This window comes from Gasterosteus aculeatus, chromosome 10 (genome assembly GCF_964276395.1).
Source record: "Gasterosteus aculeatus chromosome 10, fGasAcu3.hap1.1, whole genome shotgun sequence".
Lineage (NCBI taxonomy): Eukaryota > Metazoa > Chordata > Actinopteri > Perciformes > Gasterosteidae > Gasterosteus > Gasterosteus aculeatus.
Genome location: NC_135697.1, coordinates 13786374 through 13797155, shown reverse-complemented (window position 1 = coordinate 13797155; position 10782 = coordinate 13786374). Strand labels below are relative to the sequence as shown.

Here is a 10782-nt window from a genome sequence, read left to right as displayed (position 1 = left end):
AATTAGGTTCACAGAATAAATGCTGTTTTTAAAAAACATACCGTATTGTCTTATACAAACAAAACGATAATTTACCGTATAGTTCACGGATTTCTTTTTATGGTGTATCCGTTTTTTTAATAGTGGTTTTCCCTAAACAAAACGGTTCTCAACTGGGATTTTTACGGGGGCAAAAAAACATACCGTAATGTCTTATACGGTGTAACTTTTTTTTTTACGGTAAACTTCTGGCAACCACAGCTGCCAGTAATTTACCGTATATTTTACGGATTATTTTTTGCAGTGTACCACTGTCCAAATGAAACATGGAGACTCATCAATCAACAATTGTACTGAGCTGAGAACTGACTGTACAATCTTTTATCTCGGAATGTGAATGTGAATGGGCACGGCTTGTTTGGTTTTCTCTCCGTGTCACGTCTGCTTGCCCTTTGGTCAGACGGTTTCAACGAACGTGTTTACTTCCTGCACCAAAACAGCCAAAGCCGTCTTTTCATTGAGGTCCTCAACAAAGGCAAGATTTCTCATTCATACATCTATAATAAGAACATTTAAGCAAAAACAGATCATTTTAAAAAAGTATTTATTTCCGTCTTTCCATTTGCCCAGGATAATTTATGCAAGGTGGTCCGACTTGTGTTGTAACTACAACGGAATGAAAGAAGATGAGCTGTAGACCGTTACGTTGGTGGAGCTGCGTCAGGACATATTAATAACTCAGCCTTTCTCTCAATACACATTTTTGCTGGTGTGAAACGGCTTCGGGTATTTTATCAACTGCTCGGTGTGTTCGTTTAAAGGTGAGAAAATACTCAGCAGAGAGGAAAGTCAAGATAACAACATGCCGGGATGGTCCATCCCTTTGAATGTGGACTTTATACGAGGTACACCCAAGCCAACAAATTGCGATACACCACCTTCTTACATGAGAAAAAGTCAGTTTATTGCACCCATAAATTTGTTTTTATAGACGCTGGAAATACTTTTACAGATCACCATCAATGAGTGAAAAAAGCATCAGTCCACTCTGCAGCCTCACCTGTTGTGGCCACATGGACGACAAAGATCCTCAGATTTAAAAACCAGATTAGGCCTCAATTCTAAATATTATTACACTGTGTAGAAAAGTATCAGATCAATAAATACCAAACTAGACCTCACCTCATCCATAAGATATTTAACTAGCTGGACTTAAACAATTAAACAAGGAGGTCATGACGTCACTTAGACTTAAAGATAATTTGTATGTAAATACCTTCACAGAATTATTCTCAGCCATAACACGAGGTAAATAAAATGCTGAGTTTAATGTATTTTGACTCAGAAAGGTCTCTCTGGAACTGAAAGGAAGCTTGAGATCTCTTTTGTTCAGCAGCATTGTCACATTTCTCACGCTGTCCGGTTCTTCTGCTCCTGCGGTTCAACCTCAAAGCCGTCATTGCAGTAAGGATTTAGGTCAGTGGGCGCAGAGGAATTCCTGATCCTGGAGCAGATGAGTCTGTAGAGTGCCACCAGAGGGATGGGAATCACAGGTAGAACACTCAGGAGGATGATTATGGAAAACACCCAGTCAGGATATTGCTTTTGTTCAGCTAGGGGAAATTGATCCTGGGGGAAAAAAAGTCAAATGCGTGAGTAATGTAACAGTGAGAGAATTGTGTTATTGTTTGAACTTTTCAAAAATGATTCCTTTATCTGTACATGTAAATAAAGGTACACTGAGCAAACAATGAGCGTAGCTTAACCAGACCTCACTTAACTTCAGAACATATCTCAGATGTAGTAACTTCTCGACGTCTCAGTGTGAATACGGCCAAATTGCTTACATGGGCCGGGTTCCACGCGGAATACGAGGGGCGTGTCTGTGCCTGGATGGCCACGTAGGCAACCAACACCACCAGAAGCATTAAGGGACTGATCACCATCCAGCACGCCTTCCAGTATAAGTTGGGTCTCTTCCCGGTCATGAAACAGATGTCTTCACTGAACCTGCGAGAGAAATCGGTTCACGCACCTGGATGCCAATCAACACAAACCTGCAGACTAACGCTACGAACGGTATCAAAGTTTACTTTTTCATTCCACGGCCATAAACAACTGCAGTGATCTCGAAGAAGGCAATAACGAGCAGAGGTACGGAGCCCACGTAGCTGTCAAAGATCGCCACCCAGTAGTTCCCCGAACCGAGGGTGAAGATGAGAGCCGTTAAGAAGGACGCCAAGCAGAGGCCCGCTAGAGGGAGTGAGGGGAAGTTTTTTTAGTTAAATTTTAAAGCGGAAAGCCGGCATCCCGTTGACTGTAGAAAAACCTAAGCTTATTTGCGTGTACCTGTTATGAGTTCTTTAGGGATCCACCTGGGGAACAGTTTGAGGTCGTGAATGGGCGTGAGGACTCCCTCTATCAGGCCAAACATGGAGGACAGGCCCAGGCTGAAGAGCATGACGAAGAACAGGATGGCCCATATCTGTGAGCCCGGCATACTGACCACGGCCTCGGTGAACACAATAAATACCAGGCCGGTACCTGATGCGCTCTGGCGGAGATGGAGATGAAAGGCAGGCACAAAAGTAATGAGTTTGCATGAACGGAGTGTACATGTTTGACCGGTACATGATGTGCCGCATTCCAGGGAGAGAAAGGGGAGGCAAAATCACGATACCTCGTCGAGGAATGTCTGCAGGTCACATTGTCTCAGGTCCAAACTGGCCACCTCACTTGGAGACGTGCGATTCAGATACTCCACCCAGTTGACGTAGTTGTCTGCTGTTATGTTCTGGTCGGAAAACTCAAACTTGTTGGTCAGAGCCAAGATGTTTCTGTAGATGGAGTACCAAACGAAGTAAGCCTCATTAGCGGGCTAAAACAATGTATTTATATAGTAATAACAGGTGTGCGTACGTACTCCATCCGGCACGAGTTGAAAGCGGTGTTAGCTTTAAAGCCCAGAATGGAGAAGATGGGAATGCAGGAGTAGATGGAGGTGGCACTATTTATTACTCCTACTAGAACAGCGTCCCTCTCACAGTTGTTCCTAATTGACACGGAGCACAATAGAAAGTCTCACAAATTCATCCAATTTTTTTGAACTAGGGAGTGCAGGAGCTTTAGTCCGTACTTCTCTGCGTTGTAGCTGGAGAAAGCTATGAGACCTCCAACGCCCAAGGAGAGCGAGAAGAAGATCTGGGTGGCAGCGTCCAACCACACCTGAGGGTTCTTCAGTATCTCCCACTGCAACACACACACACACACACACACACACACACACACACACACACACACACATCATCAGGTCATCGTGTCCTCTGACATTGCGCAGTCAAGTGGTCGAACTCACATTCGGGGTGAAGAGGTACACCAGCCCATCAGTTGCTCCGGGAAGAGTGAGGCCGCGGATCAGGAAAATAGTCAGCACCAGGTAAGGGAACGTGGACGTCACGTACACAGCCTGAAGCACAGGACGCAGCCTGTGTTAGCTAGTTACTTCTCACCGTGAACGACAAATAGGGCTTTTTCACGAGGTCATTCCCCAGATACAACAAACCTTTCCGATGGAGGAAATGCCTTTGATGAAGCAGATGTAGACCACACACCAAGCGCTGGCCAGACAGATGACCAGCCACCAATTCAGGGAGCCGCTGGTCTCGATGTTGTCTGTGATTTTCAGGGTCTCGCGGTACCAGAAGTAGTTTGATGGAGTGCTCTTCACACATTCCACGTTATAGCCTATATGGATGTATACCAGAGGTGAAAAAAAAACATGAAATGCTAAAAGGGTTTAAAACTTTGCGTTAACTTTATTTGAGTTCAAATATAGTATAGGGACGTGTTTATGCCGTGTTTACTGTCCACTATCCGTCACCAAGCAAAAGCATTCTCTCCAAATTCTATGTTGTGCTGCAATAAAACAGTTAAAAAAAATCACAAGATCTCCTATTAAATGTGACCTGAAATGCCACTTATAGCCTGATAGTCCGCTTGCATTTTGTAACTTTATCATAATTTATCATTTAGTAAATTCTCGAATCAAATCGGGAAGACTCTTACGCATCCTATTAAATGCAAAACGGTGCCGCTATGGTAGAAGTAAAGGCTGTGTGACAGAAGTGAGCGGCCAGAATGGCGAGCAGGCCCTCTAGTTACCTGTGAGGTTAGCGTCCAGTGGACACTGGCTCCACGGCAGGGGGTTTTGGAACGAGTGGAATAAGTACCAGAAGACCCAGGCAAGAATGGTGTTGTAGAAAAGGCTCACCAGGAACGACACCAACATGGAGGCAATTCCTGCAGGCGTTTTCCAGACCAGAAGAAGGAAGAAGAAATCAGCTGCAGAAGATCTGACAAACACAAATGCTTATGTATCTTTCCTGATAATTTTGGGGCACACACCGACTCCTCCCAGTAGAGGAGAGATGGAGTTCCAGACCCCGATGCTGCCCATGCGCAGCCTCTGTCCTACAGCCATCTCCAGGTAGAGCAGGGGGATGCCCTCGAACACCAGCGCTATGACGTACGGGATGAGGAATGCGCCTGAAGGCAACAGTTAATAAGTGCTGAGGGTTTTCTAAATGTTCTGAGACAAGTTGATGTAAACTGTTAATAAGAAAATCATATTAAAACCTCCGTTGCTCTACACGTCTAAAAGCACTAAACAAAAGGCGTCAGTAAGTCGGGGTCAAAAAAAGTGTCAGCGTGAGACCTTTTACTGCCTGCGGGAATCAGGAATCCAAAAATCAATATGTAAAGTTGATAGACGTATGTACATTTAACAGACTTGCTGTTTACCCGACCTGAGCCTGAACCAGGTCCTCTAGGACTCTTTGGGTTATGGGAACAGGGGCTCACAGAGGATTATGAGAAAAATACAGGAATTGCTGAATTTAAGTACAAACAATTTCTGACGTTCAAACATTCACCAGTCCATTTGTTAATGACTAATTCAAACAAGGCAAAAAAATAATCTACAATATAGTTAAAATTGAATCCAGCATCTCATGATAGGATGAAATAGTGTGAAACGTGTTAGAATAACTGATGAAACAAATAATTCTCAAATATCAACTGTATACATCCTTAACGGCTAACTAAATTCAACTATAAGTCAACATCATGTGAAAGCATCTCACCTCCTCCGTAGATCTGGCAGAGGTACGGAAACCGCCAGACGTTTCCGAGACCCACTGCGAAGCCGATGCATGTTAACAAGTACTGAGCCTTGTTGTCCCATTTGGGTCTCTCCACTCTGGGCTCTTTGGTTTCTTCCATTCTCAGCCAAATCACAATCCAGTTATGTTGCAAAGATGCAACACCCCTAATGGTTCACTAAAAGTCAGCTTTTTATTTGAATTCACTCCTTGATTCTGTAATGTTTCTCAGCTTGGTGTGTGTCAAAGTGATGTGCAGAGCTCCCCTCTCGTCTCCTTAGTGGGCTGTCCTTGTCCAATCAGTTTGCAGCTCTGAGTCAGGAAAACAGATGTGTTCTTTTTTTATGAGCAAATCAAGCTACCAGGAAGAGAGTTAATGTTATTCCTACACCTCCCTGTTTTTAGTTGTTTTACCTGGAGGGTGCTGAGCCTCCAATAATGGATAACCATGTTTCAATGTCACAGTAGGCTAAGGCGATCGGTAATAAGGAAACCATGACAGCTGTATTATGATAAAGCCATTATTGTTTTTTAAGAATCTTTTCTTCAAAAGTGCTATTTGTACATTCAAGTTAATGACGGACTGGTTTGCAGTGAGTGGAGAGACTCGCGTGGCCATCTGAGGTAAAACAAGTGGGTTAAATTGTCACCTATTTTAATTATAGAAAAACCTATCGAAATGATTTGATTCAAATTGTATCAATAGTTCCATAATAACTTGAAGCAATCAGCATGTTAAAAATAGGACGGGCAAAGTGGCAGCGTTGTTTTCAGTTCCATCTTTTCACCCAACAAACAAACGGACCTTTAAAGAATGCCTGCAAAGAAATGTACTCCTTAATAAATCAGTGATACTGACAGAAATCCATGATCATCATTCGACATAATACTCTTCTTGTCAAAGTGAACCCGACAGTTTGATGTAAGGTCAGGTCTGCCACCTACTGGTGTTTAGCTTACTAAACCAACCAGCTAAAGTGTAGTGCAGAAATTCTGCACCTCCTCAACAAATCAACCAGCAAGTATTTTGTGTCCACCTGCACAACATCTCCCTTTGTTCCTTGGCCAGACGGAGCTGTCCTCACCCCCGGGCTTCTGGGTGGTTGTGGGCTCACTTTTAGTCTTCGCCTCGTGTGTTGTGATGTGGGCAGATGTTGTCATGATGACACTGCTCTGCAGCAGCACACTGGTTTTCCATTTGTTGCCGATCTCTAACTCCAACTCTGCATTGTCTGAGGTCGCCCTCTTTTGGCTAATTTGGTGCTTTACATCTCATATCTACATGCGTAAAGGTAAGTTTAGATGGTTACACATGTTTGGTGCATGTGGAGTCAAATGTTCTCTTTTCTGGGTCATTTCATGACCGGGATATATTGGCAAAAGTGTAATGTATTAGAAACCAGTGTGTTCCCTTTAGGGATTTAGTATTAAATAAAGTAAAACTGGTCCCTTTGAACTACCCTTTGAAGAAAAAATGAACAGAAATATGTTTTTATGGAGCAGTAAAGAGGATGAGTTGAGTTGAGGTCTGCACTGTTGCACTTTCTACTTTGATCCAAAAGACACAAAAAGGAGAAATTGAGATGAAAGTTTTGAGTGTAGTATGTTTACGTTGGCCGGACAAGTGCACGTATTTGATTGGATAAGGAGATGCAGCTCAGATCGTTGATGGCGACAAAGATGTATCAAAATGATTTGGGTTAGTGCAGTACATGTGCTGGAGTTTTTTAAATGTATTTTAAAGCATGTATGCAATATGTCTGATTTAAATAATAGTATAACAGGAAGCAACCTAACTTATTAAAGAATTATTTATTTATTTAAATTCTGAAATGTATGACAGTATAATCCCTTTAGCTGCCTGGGAAAACTCCGATGTATTTTATTTTTTCTTGCAGTAAACAAAGACCAACCTACATAATGCATACACAGGAACTGCCAGACTTGGGACCCCCGCTAAAAGAAAGACCACCGCATTGATCCATGACGGGTACGGCACCGACGCCAGAGCTGGAAACTCCTCCTGTAGACCACAAAACCGTCAAATGTGTCACCACCAAGTCAACGACTTTTACCATCAGAATGTTTATCTTGAGACATTATTAAGTAAAGAGGCAAACGACATGACGTAGATTATAGCATGAGTTTGTGTGCTTACAGATTCGGAATCCCAGACTAAGTAGGTGAGCTCTTTTTGGGTTTGTGTCACCATGTAGAATATTAGAATAACCAGAACGATCAGTGGACTAATGAACCTCCATGTGACCTGCCAGAAGATGCCGGGCTTATAGCCGACCATGAACACCAAGTCCTCATTGAACCTACAACACAAGAAAGTTTTCATTACATTTGCATAAAGATTTGCTTAGCAACAGAATGATGGAGGGTTATTTTGCTAAAAATATCAAGATGAAAAATAACAAAACCACAGGTGAACATTGTGTTGCTATAATAATATCTTAGTAAGCACTAACCTGTCAATGCCGTAGATGTAAACAACAGCAATCATCTCAAACAATCCAATAGTGAGAAGTGGAACTGACCCAGCAAAATTGTCAAAGAGAGTTACCCAATAAATCCCAGAATTCTGTGCAAACAGGATACAGATGATGAAGGCAACAGCACAAGTCACTCCTGAAAAACACAGGAACAAAAAAAGAAGGAATTGGACAATCAATTAATCCAAGGTCGCAAAGCCAAAGTGTAGATGGATTTAACTATAAAAGCCAATACCAGTCAGTGCTTCTTGGGGCCATTTTTGCGGTAGCAATTTCAGATCTTTGAGTGGAACCACCACTCCCTCTATGTTGCCAAACAGGGTCGAGATTCCCAAGCAGAGAAGCATGATGAAGAAGAGAACAGACCAGACCGGAGATCCAGGCATCTTGGTTATTGCCTCTGTGAACACGATGAAGGCCAGGCCGGTTCCCTCCACTCCCTGCAATTACACAGGTTAGAAACAAAGCACATAAGAGTAAGAAAAGTGAATAACTTGAATACATTGATCCAATGTATTCATCGACGTAGTCACCTCACTGAGAAGTGTCTGCATGTCACAAGTTTTAATGTCCAATCCAAAAACAGTCTCCGGAGAGGAGCTGTTGAGTTGATTGAAGGCCGCCTCGTAGTTGCTCGCAGTGATGTTGTCCTCAGGAAGGTTAAATGCATTTAACAGCGTGATTATGTTCCTGGGGAGATCATATTTCATTGATTAGGAACTCTGAATAACTGAAATTCAAATGTGCTCATTTTGATTCAACACTATTACAGGTACATTGAACTTAGAAAGTGTTCCCTAGTGTTACCTTGTTGCTAAACATGCATTAAACGTAGCTCGTGGTGCTTTGGTGGCAATGACTACTCACTCACTGATACAGTTGTCAAATTTCTCTGTGGCTCTGAAGCCGATGATGGAGTAGGTGACAGTGGCAGCGTAGATTGAGGTGAAGCCAGTTATCGCTGTCAGGATCACAGCATCTTGCACACAATTGTTGCTTGAGAAACAGGAAAAAGGAACGATTCAGGACAAATATATTTGAGAATGGGAGCTATCTAGTGACAGGGCGTCTTTTAATGTCTCTTACTGAACAGGGTTGTAGCTTGAGAAGGAGATGAGCCCCCCCCAAGCTAGGCTAAAGGCATAAAAGACCTGTGCACCTGCATCCAGCCAAGTCGTTGGTTCAATCAACTCGTCCACCTGCAGGAGCGAGGTACTGTATGAAATGTGACGTGTCTTTGAGCAGCGAGACATTACTTTCCCGTAAATATTTGAAACGTACGTCTGGTGTGAAGAGGAACTTTATTCCACTCAAAGAGCCTTTAAGAGTCAGTCCTCGGATCAGGAAGATGGCCAGCACGATGTACGGCAGAATGGCAGTGACGTACACCGCCTGAGGCCACGATAGGGAAAAAATTACATTAAAGTATTTATTAAAATGGAATCAAGAATACAAATTGTTCTTGTGGAGGTTCGACACACCTTGCCTGAAGTGCCGATCCCCCGAATGTAACAGACACACATGACAGACCAGGCCGTTAGCAGGCAGAGTACTATGGGCCAGTGGATCCCCCCAGAGTCGCCTATGGAGGCCGAACTGTTCAGAGTCACTCGGTAAAAGTAGTAATCCACAGTAGAGCTCCGTTGACACTCTGGTACAAATCCTGAAGGGGCAAGAAACAGTCACCAGCATGTGCACAAGTCTACATCCACATATTGGTACCGTTTTCACTGGCCAGTGAGAGTATCTGCTTGTAAATCAAAATACCTGTCCCATTGTCATTGAGAGGACACTGGGTCCAAGGCAGTGGGGATTGAAAGGAATTAAAGAGATACCACAGGATCCAGGCTATTAAGGTGTTGTAGTAAAGTCCAACCAATAAGGAAACCAGCATGGATGCTACACCTGAGTAAAATACAGACATTATCTAATGTTATCATTTAAATCTGCTTTGAACTATTTGTTTTAGAGCCTAGTTTACTTACCGATACCAGTCAGATACGGGTTGATGGCTCTCCACACTCCTACGCTGCCCTTCCTGAGACGCTGCCCGATGGCAAACTCCAACAGCAGGAGAGGCATTCCCTCCAACACCAGCAGAATCATGTAGGGAATCAGAAAGGCTCCTGCAAAAGTATGATCAGAAGCACAATCCCAAATCTGAGGACAGTGTCGCATGAACGACAGTTACTGACCTTTGCACCTTGCCATGAAAATGCAATTAATACAATGCTTGAGTATAACAGTTTGGGCTTCTTCCTTCATTTATCTTGCAGGTAGTTAGATTAATCTGTCTGTGCGTCCGATATCTGTAGTGAGTCTGTAAGGATATCACATTGGACTGTGCGCACAGAGCAGATACAACTTTGTGCAAACAGATACATAGTCCTTCAAGTCCTTCAAGGAAAATTTTATTTGAAAGGTATAAAAATACCCAAAAGCACGTTTCTATCCAAACCATGATTTGAAAAACAGACCTGAATCCAAAGGTTTCCCTTTCTCGTTTTGATGTGAGCTTACCTCCTCCATGCGTTTGACACAAGTAAGGGAATCGCCAGACGTTGCCGATCCCGATGCAGAAGCCCACACAGGTTAGAATGTACTGGGCTTTGTTGTCCCACTTGGGCCTGTCCCCGTCCTCCTCCTTCTCCATCCTGTCCAGGTCTTCATGAGAAAGGATCCTGTCATCCAGTCCCGGGTTGGGAAATACAAGCCTCATGGCGACCGTGCTGAAGCTGAGAAGTTACGCGGCCGTTCATGGAAGTCAAAGTGATCTCTTGTGGTGTGTAAACTGCAATTTACGAACAACTTTACGATCTTGCACTTTATTCTGGTGCAATTCTCAGATAAGCCAACGCGAACATCCCATTTATGTTTCTACACGACTGTTTGGTTAATCAATGTAATAGTATTACAAAAATACTGCCACTGTTTACTGGAAAGGTAGTTGAACCGTCCCCTCAGGCACGAAGGCGCAGGGTTTGAATCCACTGATCAGGTACCCTTTGCCCAGTGTCAAACTCTCCCATGGTCATATTATTAAGTGGCAGCGAGACTGATAACGAAGCAGATAACCACTTTACACTGAGTTACAGGCACCGCTGAGGACGTCGACAGTGGAGCCACGCTCACAGTTGGTGCTTTTA

General features: G+C 43.3%; 2 protein-coding genes across 3 annotated transcripts; both read right to left on the bottom strand.

The window, feature by feature from the left end:
- Nucleotides 1-921: 921 nt before the first annotated feature.
- Nucleotides 922-5457, bottom strand: LOC120827085 (sodium-dependent neutral amino acid transporter B(0)AT3-like). Of its 2 annotated transcripts, none has more exons than XM_078080861.1 (12): nucleotides 5121-5457; nucleotides 4384-4524; nucleotides 4141-4278; nucleotides 3542-3723; nucleotides 3335-3445; nucleotides 3116-3228; nucleotides 2903-3031; nucleotides 2660-2816; nucleotides 2329-2533; nucleotides 2073-2232; nucleotides 1827-1989; nucleotides 922-1608 (listed from the first exon to the last, which is right to left on the bottom strand). In XM_078080861.1, the coding sequence occupies exons 1-12, from the start codon at nucleotides 5257-5259 to the stop codon at nucleotides 1390-1392; spliced, it is 1857 nt and encodes a 618-aa protein (XP_077936987.1). In that variant the 5' UTR covers nucleotides 5260-5457; the 3' UTR covers nucleotides 922-1389. The 2 variants fall into 2 exon arrangements, with proteins under 2 accessions (XP_077936987.1, XP_077936988.1); XM_078080862.1 differs by having other exon boundaries at nucleotides 922-1498; nucleotides 5121-5399.
- A 1514-nt stretch (nucleotides 5458-6971) lies between these two features.
- Nucleotides 6972-10699, bottom strand: LOC120825949 (sodium-dependent neutral amino acid transporter B(0)AT1-like). The gene is made up of 12 exons (XM_040187818.2): nucleotides 10157-10699; nucleotides 9622-9762; nucleotides 9404-9541; nucleotides 9118-9299; nucleotides 8918-9028; nucleotides 8723-8835; nucleotides 8504-8632; nucleotides 8170-8326; nucleotides 7872-8076; nucleotides 7613-7772; nucleotides 7297-7459; nucleotides 6972-7161 (listed from the first exon to the last, which is right to left on the bottom strand). The coding sequence occupies exons 1-12, from the start codon at nucleotides 10353-10355 to the stop codon at nucleotides 7021-7023; spliced, it is 1839 nt and encodes a 612-aa protein (XP_040043752.2). The 5' UTR covers nucleotides 10356-10699; the 3' UTR covers nucleotides 6972-7020.
- Nucleotides 10700-10782: the final 83 nt, after the last annotated feature.

Excerpts from the sequence above, each read along its gene's own strand:
- LOC120827085 (XM_078080861.1), bottom strand. The coding sequence starts at position 5,259 with ATGGAAGAAACCAAAGAGCCCAGAGTGGAGAGACCCAAATGGGACAAC. Across the intron at positions 3,724-4,140 it reads ACTGGACGCTAACCTCACAG|GCTATAACGTGGAATGTGTG; the intron begins GTAACTAGAGGG and ends ACATCCATATAG. Across the intron at positions 2,534-2,659 it reads TGCAGACATTCCTCGACGAG|AGCGCATCAGGTACCGGCCT; the intron begins GTATCGTGATTT and ends CATCTCCGCCAG.
- LOC120825949 (XM_040187818.2), bottom strand. The coding sequence starts at position 10,355 with ATGAGGCTTGTATTTCCCAACCCGGGACTGGATGACAGGATCCTTTCT. Across the intron at positions 9,029-9,117 it reads GGATCGGCACTTCAGGCAAG|GCGGTGTACGTCACTGCCAT; the intron begins GTGTGTCGAACC and ends TCGTGGCCTCAG. Across the intron at positions 8,077-8,169 it reads TGCAGACACTTCTCAGTGAG|GGAGTGGAGGGAACCGGCCT; the intron begins GTGACTACGTCG and ends GTGTAATTGCAG.